Source organism: Cyrtonyx montezumae, unplaced genomic scaffold, assembly GCF_038088225.1.
Source record: "Cyrtonyx montezumae isolate F1298 unplaced genomic scaffold, pur_monq_1.0 scaffold_10, whole genome shotgun sequence".
Taxonomy (NCBI): domain Eukaryota; kingdom Metazoa; phylum Chordata; class Aves; order Galliformes; family Odontophoridae; genus Cyrtonyx; species Cyrtonyx montezumae.
In genome coordinates this window covers 31,308,042-31,331,722 of record NW_027071826.1, presented here as the reverse complement: position 1 = coordinate 31,331,722, position 23,681 = coordinate 31,308,042, and the positions used below count along the sequence as shown (strand labels likewise).

Genomic DNA, 23,681 nt, shown 5'->3' with positions numbered 1-23,681 from the left:
ATGCAAATCAGATCCCACTTCAATAACACCCCTGCATTATTAAGGTTACTTGAAAGAAAACACTAAACAAGTAAAGTTTTTGCTTGGTTGAAGTTCAGGTGTGGCTGAAGTTGCCACAGTTCTATCCATAACTGTTCATTAAAAGGCTTTGTATTAAAGAACACAGCATTTAAGTACAGAAAAATGTGTGTTATGGCTGTAATCATTCAGCATCTGGCATCAGCAGAGAAACACTTCTGTTCCTCTCCCTTCCCCGTTGGTGGAGCCTCTTCACTAGCTGTCCTGCTGTCTCAGCTCCTGGGCAGAGGTTGTTCTGGGGCTGTGGCCATGCTGGCAGGTGGGCGATGGGAATGGCTTGTGACGTTCCAGTGCTCTGCTTATATAAGGCAGCTGTGTTTAGTGCATTATTTTTCCCATCTGTTTGCTTATTTGTTTGGATGCAACATAGACTTTAATGAGGAAGAAGGGAAAACTGTATTTGAAAGTGGCTTTCAGTTTAAGTTCTTTGTTTGAAATACATAAGCCAGATGTGGCCTGGCCTCTGCAGATAGCCCTGACTAGCTAACATAGAAAAGTACTTCTGATTTGAAAAAATCTTCCTATTAGTTACTCCTGTAAGCAAAGCAGCTGGTGTGATCCGGGTGTGTTCTGCTTGTATTGTTGCTGTGAGCCAATAGCTCAGCCTGAGGGAGAAGGTAACCTACTTACCTTACCCTGCAGGACTGCAGAAACCAGCATTTCTCTGAATCTTACTAATGCTGAGAGCCTGTGGCATTAACTCATGAGGCTGGGAAGCGGAAGAACTGAATTGAGGGCTTTATCCATATGAAGTGGTCTTGGGTTCCTCTGCAATTGTGTCTGGTGTCATATGGGTTCCTCCCACATGCATCTCCTTCCATAGTAGGAGCAGGGGTATCCCTCCTGCAGTGGGCAGGGAGACGGGTCTGTCGAGAAAGGCAGCAGAAGACAAGTGGGCATTCATCCCCAAACAACAGGCCCACTACTCGAGGTCTCACTGCTCATGTCTCATCTCAGCTGGTGGATACTGAGGGCTGCTTGATCTGGCTTCGGTCCAGTGCTCTGGTGTATACAAAATCAAGAGTTTGCATAATTAAATGATGAGATAAATGGAGGTTATATAAAGGTTGAAGAGAACAGTGGAAAGGGTTCCAGCTTGGGTCAGGTGCTGGCATCCTGCACAATACATTACCTATGATACTAAAGCTCAAAGAACAAGAAGCATTACAGATCTTTCTGGAAGGAAAGGAAACTGCTGTACTGCCAGAAGCAAGACTTTTGGGGGACACGGTGTAAGATTATCAATTCTGGCCAACCCCACATCAAGTCGGGCCGGGGTCTACACTCTGCATATTAAAGCTACTGTGTTTTTCCAGAGTAGCAGTGGTCATGCAGAAAGTGTTTCTACGTGATTTACAGAATTACTGCATTCAAGGCAGTCATCAAAAATACATAAGAAAGCGGAGTGCAGGAGGTAGATGGAGTGTGCCAGAACTGCTTGAGAGCAGAGTTCTACTTACCACGTGGCAGCTCTGTGTTGCTGGGTACCAGGGAATGCTGCAGATCGTTCTGACTCCACCAGAAGCTGCCACCTGATCCATAAGAGAATTTACCCTTAATGAACCTGTCTTATAATCATACACAGGGATGAGTGAGCACCACTCACTTTCTGTGCAGTGCTTGATTACAATAGGTTGCTCAGATTTACTAGAGATATGTTTTCACTGCATACTAGCTGTAAGTGAACTGTAAATACACCAGGCACTGGCAATTTCCACTCACTGCCTGAAAACATCATCTCTGCAGCAGCACAGCTCTGCAGCTAACCTAATAAATACTTGCGCTGAGCAGGGCTCATTATCTCTAGTGCAGCACTGCCCTGGCATGGCTGTACAGCTTCCCACTCCAAACAAAGCCCAGCTAGGCTAATTCTGGATGTCTGCACTGTCCTTCACGGTGTGGTGGAAACAGGCCCTGAGCAGTGCTGGCAGAGGAGCAGTGCACGCGTGCTGTGGTGCTCCTCTGCTCTATGCTTAATGGGGAAGAGTTGGACCCCAAAGCAGCAGTGGCTTAACAGCTCCTCTTGAAAACGTGTCTCGGAGCTGGGTAATGTGGTTGCCTCGCTCCTGAATTTGGAGCAGCCACGCTTTCATCTTTTCTGAAACAGTGCTTGATAGTGTAAGGTGCCTCTGAGCAAAATATTGACTGGTATGTTCAGAACTCCTTTTTTCCTATAAAGCAATTACTGATGATGTAGATAACTAATAAGTGGTGCTCCTCTGACATACAGGAGAAATGGATTTGTCTCCAAGATCTGGTTGCCTAAATAAACCTACCTAAAACTTGCAGAAGATGTTGAGAAGTGATGCAGAATAGTGTGCAGGAATGTATTTGGGAATGCTTTAACACAAGCTGTTCAAGATCTTGAAGATAAAGACAAGTAAATATGAAAAATAAAATTTAACTATTTAAATGAGGAGAGGAATGAATGACCATGTGCTACAGCAGCCGAGTTTATGAAGGTTCAGGTCTGTTTGTGTCTTAATATAGGAAAATTCCTTATATGGCAAGGATCAGGTGAGCATGTTTTGAAGAAGTAATCCCAGTCTGCTGTATAAACACAGAGCCCACTTCTGTTGCTCTAGAGAGAGACACAATTTGTCTCAGAAAAATTACAAAAAATACTTCTTGTCCTTAAGAGAAGTTGCCTAGAGGAAGGGAGATGGAGATGTGCCCTAGAGCAAGACTGCATGTTTCTTTCCTGCAAATAATTCCAAATATGACTTTTTTTTCTTACTATAGTACTGGATAAATGAATACACCTCCACCTTGGGCATTGGTGTCTTCCACTCTGGCATTGAGATCTACGGCAGAGGTATGAAGTGTTTCCTTTTAATTATCTGCAGTACATGGATAAAAAACAATGTGGCTGGTCTGATACGGTAAAGAATCCTAAATTTATAGCTTTCAGCAAGGGATGTTTGGAGCAGAGAAAAACTCTTCCAGTTCTGTTTCAGTCTGTTGTGTAGTTCAGCTAGAACTCATGCTGTTCTGCCATGAACCAAGTAGTTCTTCTGATCTTCAGCGTGTAATTCCAGGCTCAGTAGCTTGTGCAGACATGTAGCAGGATAGCAAGAACCAATCAAATTGGAAAGACCTGCAGTGAAGGAAGGGAAAGACTGGGATGAGGGACAAGAGTTGCATCAGTAGCTGTATTGAAAGCTATGTAAGGAAAGTCTGTGCTAAATCTGTGAGAGGGAAAACCAGCTTTGCGGTAGTTCCTTATAAATGTCTGCGGTCTGTAAGTTTTGAAATTAAGAAATATTTTGGAAGAACTCTTCCAAATGGTTTGAAGCTGAATAAAGCACCCAAGGGATGTGGTCAAGGTATCTGTGAGAAGACATGTAGCACAGCGAAGCCAAAGGACAAGACAGCATCACAGACTTTCCATTTCCCCCTTCAGACAATGTTGCATGGCAGTGACTGGAATGATCTCACTCATGGTATTTTTAGCTAGTGCCATGTAGCAGATAAAATGCCGGGGGTGCTGTGTTCTGTCTCAAGCACAACTGCTTTCATAGGCTGTGCAAGATAGCCCATATAACACGGAGGTGCCTCCAGGCTCAACCCACATGCTAAGGCAGCAGAGTGTAATCAGCTTGGGCTTTTTCTGCAAAAATTTCCTCATAGCTGCTTGCAAATCCCTCTGGAAGAAGAGGACAGATTTCTTCCTACACTAGTTAAGGCTTCTCTCAGCTCGTTATCACTACTAGCAGCCTCTTGCAGTATTTCCAGATGCCTCTGCCACACAACTTTGTACTGACAAGAAGCCACCTGGGCAAACACAAAGAGATGGAAGTGGAGAGCTTTTCTGGCATTGAGAAGTAGATTAGCAGTGCTAGATACTAATTAGCAGTGCAACCAGTTGTATTAATGTTGATGGAGACTGCTCTGGAACTGAGACTGTGAGGTTATCCTCAGGCTTCTAGGTAACTGGGCAGAGAAAATGTCTTTCAGAGGCTGGCTGAAGCTGATTTTGGCAATGGCCCAGCCCCTGGTGCTGACACTGAGCTTAGCAGACAGCTGCCATCCTGACACAGAGTTCATTCGATTACTCACAGTCTGTCTGTTTTCTTTCCTTGTCAGAGTTTGCCTATGGAGGGCATCCCTACCCTTTCAGTGGGATTTTCGAGATCACACCTGGCAGTGCGGTAGAGCTTGGCGAGACCTTTAAATTCAAGTAAGGGCCCTTTTCTGTATCCTCACCCGCTAGCAGTTGCCTCTGCTAGGAGAGCAGGGAGGTCCTTTCCTCTGGGTTCCTCCCTCCTCTCTCATTAGCACTCTTGCTGCATCCTTGACATGATCCTTGTTCAAAGCGAGCTCCACAGGGTTCTTGATGACAGATAAAACGGTGTACACCAAATGAGGAGTGGTGCTGATAAGTGTTTAGCAGGGTTCAAAGTATAGTTATAAATCAGTGTAGTTCTCTCTTCCCATTTTCTTTGCTTTCTGTGCTCCCTGTTTTACCTGTCAGCAAGAATGGGAGTAACTGTGTTATGCAGAGCCAGAGCCCAGGGAAATAAAAAACTACTCTTTTTATGAGCATCATTTAGTTATAGATACTGCAGAAGTCATCTCATGTGTTTATAGCTACACTGTCACAGAATACAGAGTAGCTACTAGAGGAGTCTGAGAGGATACTTCATTAAGGCACTGTTCAGGGTACTTAGGCTTTGGGGCTGTGGTTCAAGGAACTGCCCACAGGGACTTGACTTCCACAGTCTGTGGGTTTACATTGGGGGATGCTGGGGACTTTAGAAGAACAAGCACTACTGAATGGATACTGAAAGAAGCAGTCTGCTCCCTCTTAAAGCTCTATCTGCTCCTTTCTGGCCCACGTGGAAAATGTCACTATCATGAGAAAGCAATCTCCTGTGTCCTACTGCAGTTTTCCGCTGAGGAGCTACGGACACAGGGGGAAGCAAGCAGACCCCAAGAATTAAGATATCCCTGGTGGTGAGCAGAAGGCTCAGGGGACTGTTCCTGTGCTTTAATCTGCTCTACAGATAAACTTGAGAATGTTAGCATGCCATTTTGTTAGTAGGAATCTGTCTGATAGCCCCAGATATGCATACCCATGACTTAACACCTGTCCTTCCTGCCATTGCCTTATCATTTCCTTTTCCTTGGTAATGCATGACTCTCTTCATCGTAGCTTTCCATGTTTCCTGTTGTGTTTTGTTTTTACTAGAGAATCCATTGCACTGGGCACCACAGACTTCACAGAAGAGGATGTGGATAAGATTATGGAAGAGCTGGGCAAAGAGTACAAAGGCAACGCATACCACCTGATGCACAAGAATTGTAATCATTTCTCTGCTGCTTTGGCTGAGGTAGGCACAGCTATTTTCTTACTCTTTTTATTTATTTATTTATTTTGCTGTTTCAGATCTGCAGTAGTGCTTACAGAAATAGGAAATAGGAATATAGGAGCAGAACTGCCAGGTCAGAGCCAAGAGTCAAATCTCCTGTCTCAGCCCTTAATATTTTTGAAAGCCTGTCGACATTCAGAAAGAGAGCATTAGGAGGTAGAGATGCAGCAGGTTTATTACTGGTTTGCTTTAAACTGCCTATAAAACTTGGACTCCCTGCACTGAAGCTCATTGAATAGGCTGCTGAGCAAAAATTGCAAAGACAAACCTGGCCAGCACTCAGACTAGTATCATTTTAAGAGCAAGAGTGTAAACAACCCTCAGTGATCTGAAAAGGAATAAAAATTGCTTAAGTGTTTTGCTAACAAAATATTGCAGTGTTCAATTTGTGATTGTTCCACTTTTTTTCTTCAGCGTGCACTATTTAGAATGCCTTTCTTAAAAAAAAAAAGTATTGATTTTTTTTTCTCAGATTTCTTTGATGATTACACATTTCTACTTTGCCAAAAACACTGAATTGTGACAGAGCTGGTATTTCTATTCAGAGAGGGCTGAAGCATGGAGAAGTGCAAATTTATCCTGAATTTCTGTTAATCTGGTATATTCCATTTTTCAATCGACCAAGATCTTACAGTTCTGAGGGAAAGTTGCCTTTCTTCCATTCCCAGCTGAGGTGTTCAAAGCTGATGTTAAGGAGTGTGCATTCAGCACTTGTGTAAAAATGAATTCAGGATCTTGACCCAGTGCCAGGAAAGTAATGAGAAGCAGAAAACGCGAGTGACCTTCTATCCAAAAACAATACCATGTTTCTGTGTTTTTCTGCAAGCAAACTCTTAGGAAAACCAGTTCTTTATTGATTTCACCTTTACTAACTATAGGAAGGGAAAATGAAATGAGTCCATTCAGTAAATGCTGTCACGTTAAAATAAGCAGGAGGAAATTGTATTGGTACAGAATGAGTTTCAAGAAGTACAGTGATAAATCAATGAGTTAGCTGAAATACTGTTTTGGAATCAAATAATGAAACAGAAAGCTTACAGATTATTTAAACAAAATGCAAACTTAAGTATTTTGAAGGAAATCTGGGAGAAAGCTGTATGATTATTAATGAAAGCTTAAAAAAAAGCTTTATGCGAAGCAGTGAAATAAGGCCACTTTGACGTGTAAAAATTCTGTCTTATGTCCAAGCCATAAGCTCAAAGCCCTTTTTCCTCATTTCTGCTAGAACATATCAGTAAACCTTTTACTGCCTTTTCCTTATCCAACCTTTGAAATTAAGTCAAATAAGATTGATGTTAATAGAAAACTACTAGCATATTTTAAAGTTTAAGATTTTTACTTAAGGTGAAGTAAACCTTCAATGAACACCTTTGCAGGAGTGGAATTTAGGGTTAGGTTTTCCTACATTACTTTCTTAATGGATTAAACGTGCCCATATGCGTGGACTTGCTCCTGCCCCATAACACAGCCAGATAATAAAACAAATGCCTCTTCGTTACTCATATGGAATGGGTAAATCAAGGTGGGAAACCCACCTAAAATATTAACAGCATGATCTAACTACTATAGAACTCAAAAGGGCAGTTCAATAAATCCTTCATAGGCAAGCAGAATTATTTAGCTGCTGTTGCTCTTCACATATGTTTGTGCTCATTACCCTTCTCTAAACTATTAAAAATGCAAAAAAAAAAAAAAAACAACAAAAGGAGGTGCACTTCAGGTCCAGGAGTAGGAGGCCCTGGATGATCTCTAGCATCTAGGTACAGAAAATGGACCCTAAAAATCTTAAATAGCCAGTGTTAAGACACTAAGAAATCAAAGCGATTCAATGTGTCTCAGTCAGCAATGCCAGAAACACATGTGGCTGCCTTATGATAGACTTCTCCATTCTTTCTTATAAGCACACTCATTTGACAATCACTCTGCTTTAGATGAGAGAGATGTAGCATAGCTTATCTCAGGACGATTCTGACCACATAATTGAATACTGCTTGAAATCGGATGAGGCAGAACCTCTTGGAACTAAAAGGCATTAAAGTTTCTATTCTTATTTCCCAGCATCTGAATGCTTGCTTGACTTTGCAGCCTTTAGTGCTTTCTTTTATTTTTGTGGTTCCCATTAAATAAAATCACAGAACAAAACAAAAAAAGCAGCCAGCTACCTCCCCAACAGATTAGAGACTCTAAGCCCTAGTGTGTAAAGTTCCAAGGCAGAAGCTTTCAGCTGGTAAAGGTGAGCAGAATGCATTAACTGTATGACAAGTAGGTTTTCAAGACTGTGGAAATACATCACCACAGAATGTAGAAAAGAAAAGTGGGATCTGTGCTCTAAATCAGTGTTGAGACTAGTCTTGGTATTCATATTGTCCTTTCTGTGAAGGAGTATAAGAATGTTAATTAGCATTTATTTATGCACAGCTATGTTATGTGGCAGTTAAAAGCAGAAAATAGGAGCAAGTATTCAAAGAATTAAAAGAAAGGATGTTAGAAGCTTTGTTTGGCAGAATAAATCTGCCTGGGACATAAACGGTGTGATGAGTTCAGGAGAAGGTTGTTCTGAGCCTGCTGACTAATGCCAAGCAAGTCACATCCCTGCTTTGTGCATGAGCACCCTATCTTGTACACTGGATTACTTCCTTCCTTTGAAAAGTGCTTTGAAGTCTTTTGATGAAAGCTGCCTTATCTGCCAATGTGAATTACTGGCTTGTGGCTTGTATTGCTCCATATCAGCAAGCCAAGAGGGAGCTGGAACTTGATGGCTGTGTGTTGATGTGTGAGTTAATGTGTTCACACAAGTATGTCTGACAGGCCCTATGACAGCCACGTACTTGATAGCCGTGTTTGGCCTTCCTAATGTCCTCACTTGACTGTGGGCTTGCTAATTAGTATCCATACGTACAGATATTGCCCTGGTGGCTGGGAGGATCCCATGTGGTCACCTGGACTGAAGGAGCTGCAGCCGGGTGCCCTGCTGGCCAAGGCCTCAATTCTGCAGAGGAGGTGAAAGGGCAGACGTAAGACTGACATTTCATGGCAGCTTCCTCAGAAAGTGAATCAGTGAACGTGCGTGACCAGGTTTCTTCTGCTGGGGATTTTTTGAGAAATACTTCATTATCAGGGAACTTTAGGATACCTGAGAAGAACTGCCCAAGAACGTAAGCCTCTGCCTATTAACAGCTGCACATCTTCAGTTCTGAATGAAGTTCTGCTGTAATGCATTGCAGAACTTTCTAGCAGGCAGTCATGAGGGAGAAACTAGAAGCGCTCCTTGAGCACGTGCCCAGCTTCAATTTCAGGCATCATTTTGCAGTTTCCCTTTATCCTCACAGTCTGTCAGTGTGGGAAGGTGAGGGAGCTTGGCCTAATTAGTGAAAATTAGTTAGTGTTGTCACAGCCATTCTGACTGCTACATGATCCTGTGGTATCTGTTTTTATAAAAAAAACCCAAACACTGAAGCAAATTATTTGTTGGTTACAATGAAGAGGTTCATCAAACAGAAATCAGGAATTTGTCTACAAGGATCTTGTTTATTTCATGCAGTTCGTGTTGATGGTGATCAAAATCGAGTAGTGTCAGCACCATGCTCTCTGAGGAAACTCATCAGGAGGATGGACAACCTTGGGGGGCTTATGTCTGCAGTTTCTCCAAAGGAAAAACACTTGGAGTACCAGTAGCAGAGCCCAAACTTCCTGTGTGCTGAGCTGTGCCTTGCTGAGTGTTGGTATTGTGGGTGCTTCAGGGAGGGGATGCTGCACGGATGCAGAAAGGGTTTTAGCGTTCTGATAATGTTGTGTGTGTGTGGATTAAGTTAGGACTACTTCAGTATTGGGTGAAGTCCTTCTGTTTGATCATCTGTTGGTAAGCCACTGTGTTCCTGACAATCTCAACTATACATGCAAATGGCCCTCCAGGAAACAGCAAAATATTTACGTTCCTTATGAGCTGCCCTGGCAGACGAAAGAGGTTATTTAAACTCTCACAGTTGGAAAAGAAATTTTGGCTACTGAACCTTAGAGTAAAAAAGACAAAGTAAAAAAGACAAAAATAATAAGATCTTTCCATAATAGATTTGCTGATTTTCCTGGTTTTCAGAACAAGATGTGATACAGCAAAAGGATATAAGTTGCAAATTGCTGTAAAGCAAACATAAAGGAAGAAGAACACATCTGTGCTTTCAGCAAAAAGCCAAAGTCAAAGTAATTGCTGGCTGTAAGCTACCCTGCAAGAATCCACAGGTGTGAGGTCCCAGCCATACCGATGCTTTCCAGGAGCACTTGTCACTGCAGCCTTGGGAAACAAGGAAGTATGCTACGAATAGTGTGCTTGAGGTGCTGAGAAACAGATGCAATTATGCTATCACCAAACCTATTCTTTGAGCATATATAAGGGTAAGTGCATGCAGATATAGGGAACTGTCACATTGCTGTCAGAGGGCTCTTTTCAATGCAAGAGCATGGCTTGTGATTTCTCTGAGTCTCTTCAGTACAATTTGGACTTGTGGAAGGCAAATGCATAGTTGGCACTGCTTGTACCTCCAGATACATGTAGAAAGGTTGACTGCCAGTGGATAAAATGGGGGGCAAATAAGTACCAGCCCTAGTCATTTGTAGGCACGTGATAAGTATACAGTGCCTGAATACAGCTTCTTGAGAACACAGCAGTAACCAGAGGATCAGAGGGAGCATGAGTGCTTTCTCCTTTAGCGTTCTTCAGTCTAGTGATATTTCTCAGTACTGAGAGTAAGGATACCATGTCACTGCAAGTTACAGATTCTGAAAAAGCTCCTGGTGCTTAACCCATTCACAAACAAGATGACTCATTTGACTTTCCACCAGCAATTTCCTTTTCTGAAGCTCAGTGTCTTAAGATAAGCTATGAAGCTCCATTGTTACCAGAGTGACAACAGATGCTACAGCATGTCTCCGAAAAGGGCAAACCAACATGGGAAAGGAGAAAAACACCTTTGAAACAGTACCAGAACTAGAAGATAAGTGAAATAACTCAAGGAAACCACTCCTTCTTCCTTCATCAATGTGATTACTGCCAAGAAACTGGAATGGTTGCTATTTAAATAAATTGTTTAGCACCTTACTATAGACCGCATGATGAAAAGTTATCAGAGAAGTGAGGCATTTGTAAACATCACAGAAAATAACCCCTCTTATTCCCCAGTAGCCAATGGTGGCACAGCAATAAAGTCAGTGGGTCTTCTGAGCTCTTTTGGCAAGATCTGAAGTTGATGCTCATCAAAAGAAATAAATTGAGAGATACTGATTTGATTCACCTTAAAGATTGTTCATGTTGAAATGTTACCCAAGGGCAGCTGAGACAGAAAGTTTTATTCTTTTACCACGTCTCCTCTCACTCTTCTTGAAAGAGGAATAATTTCTTGTGATTTATATGTATACCAAAACAAGTCAAAACACTGTATTTTATAGCAGCTTCTGAAATGATCTGTCTGTCTCACAAATGCTCTATTTGTTGTTGTTGTTGTTGTTTTATATATATATATAGAGAGAGAGAGAGAGCTTAGGAGACGGCCAAGTCTATTAGTAGGACCAGTTTGGAATTCTAAGATCATTTTCAGAGAATCCTAAACCTGGAATAAACTTGGCACAGAAGTACTTGAATGAACTGATATGAATTCTACTGGAGTTAACAAAATCAGAATTTGGCTGCAAGACTTGAGAGATGGTGAAGCAGAGTTAAACATCTGAAAGAGAGGTCAGACCCTGGCACAGGCTGCCCAGGGAGGTGGTGGAGTCACTGTCCCTGCAGGTGTTCAAGAAATGTGTAGATGGGGTACTAAGGAACGTGGTCTAGTGGGCAACAATGGTGATAGGTGAATGATTGGACTAGATAATCATAGAAGTCTTTTCAAACCTTAATGATTCAATGATTTCAAGATCCTTATTTGTTTCCTAAATTGTGACCTAGAGAAAGGTATTAAAACTGACTATAACCAACACTGAAGTTAACATATAAGGCTAACTTCCATATGTGATCATCCTTCAGAAGGCTTTTAAGGGTCAGACTGATATCTCCACCTTCCTCTTGTACCCACTGATTCTTTTCACCCCTTTACTCCTTAAAATACCGATGGATCTCTTTCCTTATTGCTTAGTGTTTCTTCATCCATAGGACTGGATCCAAGGGGCAGTGCTCAGAGGTGCCATCTGGGAAAATGGCTAAAAGTTGAACTAATTGTTAGGGCTGAACTATGATATCTGGAGTAAGTAATCAACAAAAGCAGAGCCTTTTAAAGAAGAATCTGACAGTCTATTAAGAATTCTCCTACAAAAAGTTCTAACAGTCAGTGATACACTCATCCTTGTATAACTACAAGCTTCCTGGATAGAGAAAAGGTCACTGAGGTGTGAGAGCAAGTTGGACTACATATTTATTTACCTTTTCTCCTTCCAACAAAAACTCTCCTGAAAATCAGACATGAGATGTTCTGGAGCTGTGTGTCCCTCAGCCTCTTCTGTGGGAACTGTCCTGTTTTAATTATTTATATAAACAGATAGAAAACACACTTCAAGAGGAGAAGAGCCCTGAATCAGAATGAGCATGTTTGTGGTTTTAGAAGCTCATTTTGAAGTTGTTGGATTTGTACAAATCTCCAGAGAGAAAAATACTTGGGGAAACTTGAGGTCTTGTCTTGTTGCACTGAAATGGCTGTCAAAAATAGCCCTGGTGAGCTTGGCCTATTCTTTGACACAGGAATGGAAGAGAATCTCCTGGGTATCTGAGGTTGTTTAGTTCAGCATTGGAAAATTCTTTAGCATCCTAGATGAGCCTGGCTACCATGGGTGTGAATTGTGGACCCTGTCAGAATCAAACATTTTGCAGCCAGAATCTTCCTGATGCAGCACTGCAACATTCCCTGGGAGTTCCCCCTCTCCTGAAGTCAGCAGGGCTCTCAATTCAGTTGACAAAGATGATCTCTAAATGCTAATAGTCTGTAGGTTAACTGATGGAGTCTGCTTGGTGAATCCTGCATGTGAGGATTCAAGCAGGCATCTGGCCTGCCTACTGCTGGTTGCTGACACTGGAGAATGAGTATTAAATCTCCATGTCAGATTGAATGGACATGCTTAGTAAAGCCACACAAACTGAATCTCCCTGTGGCTGCACTTTAGGGAGAAGAGATGGTGGCCAGCACTCCTTTCTTTCTGTCTAGTCACTTGCCCTTTTTCAGCTAAGGCTGAACTGACAGCCTTTAACAAACTTGCATCAGAATCTTGTTTCCCTTAAAGTAGTTTGACTTTCAGGAAATTTGCTGAGAAAGGCAAGTTTGCTGAGTCAAAGACCAAACGAGGCCAACTTTTTAATCACAATGAATAATTCAACCCCAAAGCTTTCCAGGTCCATCCCCAGACACACATGAGCTCTTGTAACATTATTAAAACTAGGAAGCTTTCCGTAGCCTGGAAGCTCAGAGAGAAGTTATTAAACATCAGAGAAGGGAACTGCAGGAGGCATTTGTATCACAGTCAAAAGCAACAGAAGCTTTTATAAACCATTCTGAAGCACATCCTAAGTTGACAACTAATACCCTTGGGTTTTTTTTTTTCCATAGTCAACAGTTGCTAAAAAGTCTCCTCTGTTACGAGGAGGAGATGTGTGTTTTGTTGTGCTCTTGTTGGCAGAGGACAGAGCACTCTAGACAGGCAGGAAATAGGGACAGAAATGAACAAACCAACCAACCATAAGCAACCACAGGGTATGAAAGAACACGAGTAAACCTTTGTTTCCAGGCACCTGAGCCAGTCCTTACACAAGCTGACTAAAAGACGTTCTTTATTTTAGTAGCCTTTGAATGTTGCTAGTTCTATAAGGAACAGGATGTATTTTGTTTTCTGTTTTTAAAACATGACATAGATCTAGAAGAATAGTATTAATAAAGACATCCTGCACTCGTAAATTATCCTCATAGTTTCAGACGGATGTCATTTTTCTCTCCATACTGCCTGTAAATATGCATGAATTTGACTGTGTGCTGTTAGTAAACTGCTACACTGCATTCCAGATGTGCTACTGCATTCTGTAGTCGCAAAATGAGATTTCTTAGGGTAGTTTGTGTGTTAGTTGAAATATATGAAGTATTTGGGCAGTCCTTGGAATGAAGGCTACAATAAAAGTATATTTTTTTTCCCCATCATTAACCTTTCTAGTCTTGCTACCCTGAATGAGTGCTCTATCCCAGTGAAAATGGTTAACAGAATAAGTCCAGTATGCACCTTCCCAGTGTCATGGTAATTCCTTTTCCTCCATCTACCTACTTGTGCAGGGGAATAGTATGAGGTAGCAAACAATTTGAAACAGAAATCGAACTCTCAAAACGTCAAGTTCTCAGGACATCGTTAAAATCTTTTGAAAATGGTCTGATTTTACTACATGTGGCCCTGAAATTATTTCAGGTTTTCTTTATAAAGTGAACTATCTAGCAAAAAATATTAAATGTGAAGATATTTTAAGAGAAAAATGGAAATAAAAGAAAAAAAAAACAAGCCACCAACAAAGAAAACCAACATATCAAAACCGAAACATGTTAAGTTCCCTAGGACTGGTATAAATGTGGATGCGTTGCATCATCTGTTTTGCCTTTCTGCTTTATTTTTGCAGCTGTCTTTCCAAACCAAAAGCTCTGTGGCCTTTTGTTATAACAGAGCATAACAGCTTGGAGCTAAGTTAATTCATACCCTCAGGGAAGTTCATCTCTAGCTATACCATCATGGAGCTTTTGATAAACGATAAATGAAAAGCGTCAGAAATGTAAATGTACTATCTAAGTGTGTTGAAACTGGAAGCTTTTGCTTAGGAGTCCTGCCAACATTGCCAGTCCTTTCCCTGTTCCTGTGGCTTCCTGTATTCCCCATACTCATTGCACTGCCATCCTCAGTAACCTGCTGCTGTGCGGTGTCAAGAAAGAAGGCTTCAGACTGAGATGGAAATGCAGGATTTTCTTGGTTACCTGTTCAGGAATAAGGATGCTGTTAGTGTCCATTGCTCCATGGATGTGGATTGGATGGCCATGTGCAACATACTTTGTGTATGTACATATATATTTACATATGTTATAACAGCTGGATGATCACACTGGGAAACAGCTGTTCTCAGCTGCTAGTCTTGAAGCAGCACCTGCTAGGAAAAGTGTTCCTGTCCACATCACCATGATAATACAAATAAATTGTAGTTGTTCATTGTTTTGGTATAAAAGTTGTTATTTTAAATATCAGTAACAGGCCCAGACTTAATTATATTCAGAATTCCTGAAATGGTCATCTTGCTGCCTACCTTGTCATCTTGCTGTCTGTGCTTAGAATTGGTGGACTTCAATGCTCAGAGAGTGCTTGGCCATGCTGCAGTGTTGATGATAGACAGCTACTCAGTGATGCCACTCATAATTTGGCTCTGAACATGGTCCATCAAGATGTCATATAGTTAGATTTCCAGTGCAGAGCTAGAGGTCTGTTTCTTGCTGAGATATTAGTTTCCTTAATTCTGTGAGCACTGGGCAAAGGTATCCCTATACATTGGGTTAATGGTCTTTTCCACGTGTCTTGAAGTACTAATTTGATTGTATTGCTGTTTCTCTCTTTTTATGCATGTTCTTTGGCTGTCCTAGCAGAGCCTACAAGCTTTGCCTGAGTATATGTGCTGGTTTGTGTCTAATGCCTTATTCTGAAATTCAGCAAGTCATCATATTTGCTATATTGTTTAGGCCTCACAGGAGCTGACTCATGCTAACACTGGAAAAATTCCCCTTAGACTCTACAGACCTTGCTCCTAAAGTGCTGTGGGATACATGTTAGACTCCTTAGGTGCCAGTAAAACCCTTTCGCTTTTCATAATATGTGGCAAGGGTAGTACTGTACAATAGCACAGTGGATACGTTCCCTGTGTGGATGCTACCTCATTTTCAGCAAGGCTGCTAAAGTGAAAGTGATAGTGCATGGCTTAGCAGATGTTCAGTGCTGAACTCTCAGAGGCACAGTCTGATGACAAGAATTGAAATAATTAGCATGCATTGTTTGAAGAATGTAATAGTGCCTCTGAACATCTTGATTTTCAGATTGGGGCATTATATGGTGCTTTAGAAAGGGCTCACTTAAGAAATATTCCTTGACTTATAGCATGGTTGCCCAACATTTTGGCTTGCCCGGGCCACATTGAGTGAAGAGGAATTGTATTGAGTCACTTATCAAATATATAATATAGTTAATGTATCTAAGTAACAAAACTTATTTTTTATATATTTTTATTTAAATGTAAAAAACAGCAACCAACAAAAATATATAATTAGTGGGATAAGTGACCTTCTATTTATGAAAATAATTCATAAGTGTCTGGTTCAATGGCACTCGTTGCAATTCTTAGTGAGTTCCCATGGTGCTTGTCAGAAATTTTTGATGAAATATTACTCTTCCTGTGATTCATCCTTGAAAACAGTTGCTTACAAATACGCGTACTGCAAAAAAGTGATGACATATAAAGCATGATTGTGAAGCACAGGATATTTTTATCTTTTAAGACAGGTCTTCTAAAAGTCTACTAAGGAAACATGATCAAATTCTTTTGAGTTAAATGTCTGATTGCAACTCTATACATTCCATTTGAAAATGTGTAGATAATGTATTTGTGTCAAATGAAAATGGAGTTGTGAATACGAAAAAAAAGATTATCTTTTGGAAATCTGTAACCTATTCTCAAATACTTTTATCAAAACTGAAAGCAAGGCTGCTTATTTTAGGCTATTCACAGGACTCTGTTCAGCCAACACAGAAAAATGCATGACATTATTCGCCATCATTTGAGTTTGCCATAATTTAAGTTTCATTTTGAACAGTTACGGTTTGAAACATGGCACAGATCAGTTGATTTTCACCTTGAAGACACATTTCAGCTCATCTAAATGAGTGGTCAAATCCACAAAAAAAAAAATAATGCTATTATCTGTGAGCCATTTTTCACTTCCAACTTCTGGCACAAATTTTCCTTTTGGTTCCATAAATGAATTTATTTCATTTTGCAAATCATAAGATCTTTTTAGCATTTTACCCTGACCACTTTTCTTCAGAAAAGTAAATGATATCCCTATAAGCAGCATCCACACTTTTAAGGAACTCCTGGAACTGGCAGTGATTCAGTCTCTTGGACTTAATGAAATTTATAGCTTTGATGACAATTTGCTTGATGTTATCCATTTTTAAATCTTTTGCACATAAATTTTGTTGATGTCTGATGCAATGATATTTCATCAAAATGAGTTGCCAGTGCTAATTGTGTCATCTATTAATTTTATAAGTTCCTCTTTTTTTACCAACCATCTCCAAGGCACCATCAGTAGCTATACCAGATATGATGTTGACAAGTGTTAAGGAAAATTGCTTTAACGTAAGTTTTTACTGCTTCATACAAATAAAGAGATTAGTTATCTTTTAATTGCACCAAAGAAGCTGTTTCTTCAGTGACATTATATACATTATCAATACCTCTGATGAGAATGAAAACTTGAGCCATTTTTTGTGGCATTGGCACTTTCATCTACTGCCAAGTTGTACAGTTTGAAATTAGCAGCTTTACTCTCCAGATTTCTTTCAACAGAAGCTCCTGTTTCTTCTGTGCACACGACTACAGTCTGGTGAGACTGATTTTAGAAAAATCTGCTTTTTATCAGGACACATTATATCTGCCACGCTTTCCAAACATTGCTTAATAAACTCACCATCAGTAAATGGTTTTTATTTTTTATTTTTATTTTTTGCAATCAGATTTCCTACCATATAGCCAGTCTGTTCGACTGTTAACTTTTTTAAAATGATTGTGTTGAGATGACAGACTTCTTTTCAGTTCCACCGTTTTATCTTTACGAAGCATTGCTTGATATGCATCGAATTTGGTGGTGTGTTTTTGTAGATAATGTCTTTTCAAATGGTAATATTTGAAAGCTGACAGCTTCCTTACAAATTAAGCATAGTGCCATACTATTTGTCTTGACACTGCATTGTTCTCAACAAGTGGCTCCAGCATGTGCCATCATTCAGCACAGCCCAAAACCTACTGTATTCCAGCATTTTGTCTTAGGATCTGCAACTACTCAGCCCTTCAGCCTCTTTTGAAAGGGGCTCATCTTGTCAGACTACTTCAGAGTATGTCTAGTAGATGCCAGTAGATACAGAGTGCTCAGAGTGCAGCTCGGAGCTTCGCTCTCTTTTGAAAGAGAAGAAAGAGGAGGAAACAGCACTGTCCTCTGCAAGACAGAAGACTCAGCCTCGTCCATTGCTGGATAGCATTTAAACATGTGTTTTCCAGCTGCTCTCCTGCTCAAACGAAAGCTTTACAGGGAACTTTAAGATCTTGCTGAGAAATAAACCCTAGCTCTCAGGGTATTTAACAGAGGGAAGAGTCATGGGTTGCAGTTCTTACTCCCAGAGCTGTTCATACATTTTAACCAGGGACTCATTAGTGCAAAATGACATGGCTTAAGATTCTGAGACCTCGTCCTATGTCCTACATGAGCTGCTTCTTGATGAGCTGAGATCCTGGTGTGGATTTGACAGCTGAGCAGAAGTAGCACCCAACCTGTCAGGTCCTGTTTCTCCCTCAGATTTGGCTTCGGCCCCAAATGTCTGAACTGCTGTTACGTTTTGACTCTGCAGACACCAGCTGGGTCACTCACAGCTGTAATGCAGAGTTCCCAGAAGCAACTGCAGCTCTGGGAGGAGTGTGCGACTGTCACAAGGTGCCACGCAGTGGAAGCTGCTTGTATATGCAGCCTGCACAGGGGCTTCTGCCTGAAGTGCAAACTGGTTTTGGGGAGCAAGCAGAAGCTTATCCCCTTCAAAAGACAGAAACCCACTTGTTTGTCAGACAAGAAAAAGACTCTAAAATTCCAGTCTCCGAGAACCTTTAACAAAGATAAGAGTTCTGCTTGTGGAAACAATGGATGGTAGCAAGGTTCTGTGAGTTCATTGCTCCAGTGTGTGGTTTTCCAATGAGATTGTCTTGGAGAGCCACAGTAGATAAATTTTCTGTGGACTCATATTCAAGTGGAAAACACACTTCCTCTTGCTTCTGTTGTTTTATTTAACCTCAGTTGGCTTAGCCCCATCACAGTAAGGTTTATTTGATGTTTCTACATTGGCTAAATATTGCTGGGTGCTGTAGCACAGTACATTTTATGACAAGGAGCTGAAAACAGAGGAGCAGGTTGTAGTGTCAGTGGCATTCCCTGCAGTTGCTTTTTTGCTCCTGTTGAGTATTGTGTTTTGCTGAGGAATTGTAGGCTTCACTGACAAGAAAGATACAAGCACGACTGAGGAAAGGGGAGCTACTTTGACTTCATCATTATCCTTAAGCTCCCCAGCCTGCCCTTTTCTGCCTTATGGCCTGCTGTCCACATGTCTCTCTGTCCTCAGGGGTCTCCTCCTAACCTCATGGATTTGTTCTGTGTGAAGAAGCTCCTGTAAACAAATGGCAAACATTTCAGCATCGTTTCCACATTGGGAAGAGCTGTTTCAGTTGCTAGGGGATCTGCTTAGAAAAGAAAACCAGATCTTAAAATCACATTTCCATTCCAGGCAGTCTAGCCTTGTGCTGTTCTGTTCCTTCTGGTAATTACCTGAAGAATCGTTCTCACTTTTTGGTTTCCTATTAATGTTTAGGGGGATGTTGTTAGTAAGACTTATGGATGCTTGAGAACTAAACTCACATGCATGCATACATCACAAGGAGCCTGGACTGAGTCACTTTCTACACTGGCAGAATGTTGCTTAAGTTCTTGGGGAAGAAAAAAGAGAAATGCTACAAAATCTAGAGGTAATTCTGCTGCATTTGATGGCTTTAGCTCAGGTTTGATGTTTGAGTATAAGATGTTGAATGCAGTTTAAAAAAATGAGGAATATTCTTGTGGAACTAGAGATGTCTGGTGAGAAAATTGAATAGATCAGCCAGTTTTCTATGGATAAGTCTTAGATGAAGGTAGAGAGAGCCAGTGCTTATTGATTCAAACAATAGTTCCAGCAATGGAAACCAAGGATCTGGATGGGAGAATTCCTGATGAAGGAATTACCCACAGATTATAAGTCTCAATAAGACAGATTCATATGGCTGTATCAGAGGTTAAGCATAATGCAGCACTGTTCAGAGTTGAAGTAGAAGGTACATTTGAGTTGTAAGTTCCAGGATATTTGGTAAAGAATGGAAATTTATGCTTGCAAGTGATCTTAGCAGCCAGATGTTTCTACTCATTCTTTGATACCTAATGATAATGTCTTCAGTTTCACACATTAATTTTTAAACAATATATGTCAAAATAAACTAAGTTCTGTAGTGGAATTAGCATGGTTATGGGTTGACTGCCTTCTCCTCACCTTATTGGAAATTCCATGCTGTTGGAGTTAGTGTACTTAAGGTGAATGCTGGAATGGTGCAGAGATTGTTCTGGACAGACCACAGGACACATGAAGAACCAGATGGTCATCAGTTCTTAGAACTATAAAGCAGGCTAGCCTGTCCTCTAACAACTGTTCCAGTGCTGCTCCCAGACAAATCTCTTGAAATCTCCAAGCAAGCTCTGCATTTTTATTGTCAATAACAGGCATCTCACCAGATAAGCTCTTTAGTGGACTAGGGACAAACACCCTCTTAGCTTTTGCAGTAATTGGTATTAAATTAAATGTAGTTTCAGACAGGAGGAAGGTGGCAGAAGGAGCAGCATGGACGATCTTGGAACCATTAATCCACAGAAAGTGGGATTAGTGGGGTGGAACTTCCTCCCAGTCTGTCCTGTAAACTGTGTTGAAGGAGAATTCAGGTATTATGACCATTGTACCTGCCACAGGCTTCAGACTCTAGAACACTGGTGTGGGTCTGGCTGCAGTGGCAGTATATTCAGCACAGACAGCTCTTTGAGGCTTATTAAGTTCCAGGTGCCTCTACTGTGCCTGCTAAAAGAAATTTCTGCTAAAAGAAAATTAAAAGAAATGGTAACACATGGAAAGGGATTTTTTCCTTATTTATTCTAAGCCAGATACACCTACTAAAGCCTGGCACCTGTATGTATTTGTGATCAAAATTAGTAGAAGAAACTTGACAGTATGCAGTGAGTTGTTTCATTGTGCTGAATATGATATAAAAGGAAATCAGTATTTGTGCTAGCAGAATGTAATCCACATTGGTGCCAGGATCCAGACCAAGTGAGATGCTGGGCTTGTTGTGTTTGTTGCTCTCTTCTTCACTTTTAGGAAATACCACACAAGGAGATATTAAATGGTATATGACAATAGGTAAAAGACTCCCAGATACCATAACTTGACTAATTGGGTGTATCAGTGTGAGGATGAAAAGTGAGCAGAAAGAACAGCTTCTCAGACGTCTCCATCTGCCTCATCAGGCTCAGCTTCTTGACTGCTCAAGGTCTGCCCAGCAACAGCCTAAATCTTTCTGCAAAATTTTTGAGCCAAAGATATGGAGGGCCATGAGCTGTTTTCCCCAGTCACTGCTCTGATGCTGATAAGGGCTATGGCTGGCAGAGCTCTGTATGCATGTTGAGAAGTCACTGTGTGCAGTCATTTGCATTTAGAGCTGTTTTTAGCTGTAGAAGATACTCCCTGAATTCAAACAGCTCTCTTCAGAGCAATGGGGAATTCACCCTGCTGAGATGATGGTGCAGATGGAGATAACATTGCCACTACAGATGCCTTTTGGTACTATTAACTATGTTCTTTTCTTGTTTGCTTCACAGATCCTGTGTGGGAAGGAGATCCCCCGCTGGGTGAACCGCCTGGCCTACTTCAGCTCCTGCATCCCCTTCCTCCAAAGCTGTCTCCCCAAGGAGTGGCTGACCCCAGCAGCCCTGCAGAGCCACATCAGCCTTGGCTTGCACAAGGAGGAGCAGGGGGACACAACGGACGAGGAGTCTCCCTCCACCTCTGCCACCCCCTCAGCCTCAGGCACCTCGCGAACCTGTAGACATACCCGGGTCTGAGCTGTGCCCACTACAGCCTCCAGTAACATTCTCCTCTCTTTTGTGCTGTTTCTTCCTCAGTCACCCTTTCACACACCGTGGCTTCTCCCCTCCTTTTTGATCTGACAACATAGGGGAAAGAAGACCCCTAGTTCTGAGGAGGAGAAACTTCAGACCCTTTTCAAAGGGCTGCTACTACAGTAGTTTGGCAAAATGATTGTGAACTCCAACACTGAGCTGAGGAGTGTGGCAACTATGCTGGATTCTCCTCCCAGGATCCCCATGCTCCTTGATCCACTGAGAAAGCTGCTCTCTCAGACATGAGAGCTCACATAGGAGCAGGGAGCACCATACTGTGATGTTCCTTCACTAGGACAGTTTTATCTTTTTATCTCTCCCTCCACCCACTTGAGCCCAGCAGCCTCCTCTCTATTTTGGCTTGGGTTGCCACATGGCAAATTTCCTGCCTGCAACCCAGTGAAGCAAGCAGAGCCAGAACTCAATCTTCTCATCTCTTAGACCAGCAACAAGCTCCACTCAGCCACATCCCTTTTGTAATTATCAGGTTTCTAACTCATGTGAAGGAAATGAAAGGTGCTGATGTTCTACAATCACCAGTTTTCATTATTCAAATTTAAGAGCTCAAATGACTGCCCTGCTCTTGAAAGTAATAATGAAGAGAACCCAGAAAACGAATGTGTTACCATGGCTTTTCTTTGGGGTCAAAAAAATAAAAAAGAAAGAAAGGATGGGGCTAGTGCTTAGAGGCAGCTACTAAGTAGGTGCAGAGATGACTGTTGACCATATTGGTGCTTTTTGGCACAAACCCCTCTCAGTTCTTCTACTTCTAGGCAGTGTTCCTGGTTACCTCTTTTTTCCTTTCCCCAGCCTGGCAGATCTATCTCCTAGCTGACATTTGCTGGCTGATTTTGAGGGAAATGGCCCTCTGGAGCAGTAAGATGAGGGGAAGAAATCTACTGGGAAGATCAGTACTTCCTTCAGCTTTTTCTCCAGTGCCCACAAACATAAAACATGCCACCCTTCCCCAGTCTTTGCCGAGCCAACCCAAGAAGGTGAAAAATAAATCATGAACCCGTTTTCTTCTCCTCCCTTTCTGGAGGTGGAGGGGAAAACCTAGGGCCACATCAAGAAAGCATGGATGACCCTTCCCATGCATGGGCCACCATGGTGCCTTCTGTTGTGTGCACTATTTCAGTGACATGAAAAATGGGCAGAGCTGTCTCACTGGTCTCTCCAGGCAGGTTCTTGATATGAATCTGGTCCTTGGATGTATTTCTGCTCATGGTGATGGCTGACAAGAAAGCTGAGGAGGGAGAAAAGGACAGGTATGCCAACCCTTCCACTCAATTACCTCACCAAGAGTTTTATTCAGAAGATGCAGGAGAGCATCAAAGGAGAAACCCAGGCCTCTCTCTCCCTTTTGGCTCCTCTTGGAGACACAAGGAAGGATAAAAAAGAACAGGCATGGTGTTGGCAGGAGGTTGCTACTTTTGAAATGCTGTACCGAACAGCTGATATCAAGTCAGGACTTTCCCCTCCATCCAGAAAGAACTATAAGTCCTTCAGAAATGTTGCTTTCTTTTACTGATTGCAGTAAGACCAAGAGCATGCTAAGTCCAACCAGCTGTTCCTTTAGCTCAGGTATATAGAGGTGTGCGCTCTCAGCACTGAAGGTCCTGGCTATGATGCACATCTTGTCTGCACAGACAGCGCTTCAAGTTCTGTTATATGTGCACACTCCTAGTGAAAAAGAAGGCTCTGGAGAGATGTACTGTGTGGAAACAAAACTCATGGGATGGTCCACTCCACGGCTTCCTGGAGTGATGCGTGTTTGGGCAATGAGCCTTTTACAACACGCCTCCCATTTTCATCTTCTGAACAAATTGCTGCAAGTTCTGTACTGAACGTAAGTTATACTCTTTATTAACCTTGGCTACTCACAGCCAACGCTGCATTGTGAGCAGTTCTACAGCTCCTGGTATCCAATTCAGCACCAGTCTTGATTACCCTGGCTTGTTCAGGGCTGTTTAGTAAGATTTCCATCCTGTTTCCCATTTTGCTGCCCAGAAACATTACACAATGTATTGTTGTGTGCTCTCTTCACCTGCAGTCATGGCCATTGTAGCCTAAACCAGCAATGCAAGCAAGGTCCATTCGTCTGAAGTTCCCAGGGTGCCAATAGCCAGCAGCACAGTATGTGCAGTGAATTTTAAAATCACTTTGTAGGTCCTTGAGT

The 23,681-nt window shown here is 41.7% G+C and overlaps 1 protein-coding gene across 1 annotated transcript in view; it reads left to right on the top strand.

The window, feature by feature from the left end:
• Positions 1 to 22,220, top strand: part of LOC136060331 (deubiquitinase DESI2-like) — a 52,550-nt gene extending 30,330 nt beyond the window's left edge. The window contains exons 2-5 of the mRNA XM_065754756.1: positions 2,821 to 2,893; positions 4,165 to 4,258; positions 5,270 to 5,411; positions 21,203 to 22,220. Coding sequence (XP_065610828.1) covers positions 2,821 to 2,893; positions 4,165 to 4,258; positions 5,270 to 5,411; positions 21,203 to 21,445 — 552 coding nt within the window. The 3' untranslated portion in view covers positions 21,446 to 22,220. The remainder of the gene's footprint in view (positions 1 to 2,820; positions 2,894 to 4,164; positions 4,259 to 5,269; positions 5,412 to 21,202) is intronic.
• Positions 22,221 to 23,681: the final 1,461 nt, after the last annotated feature.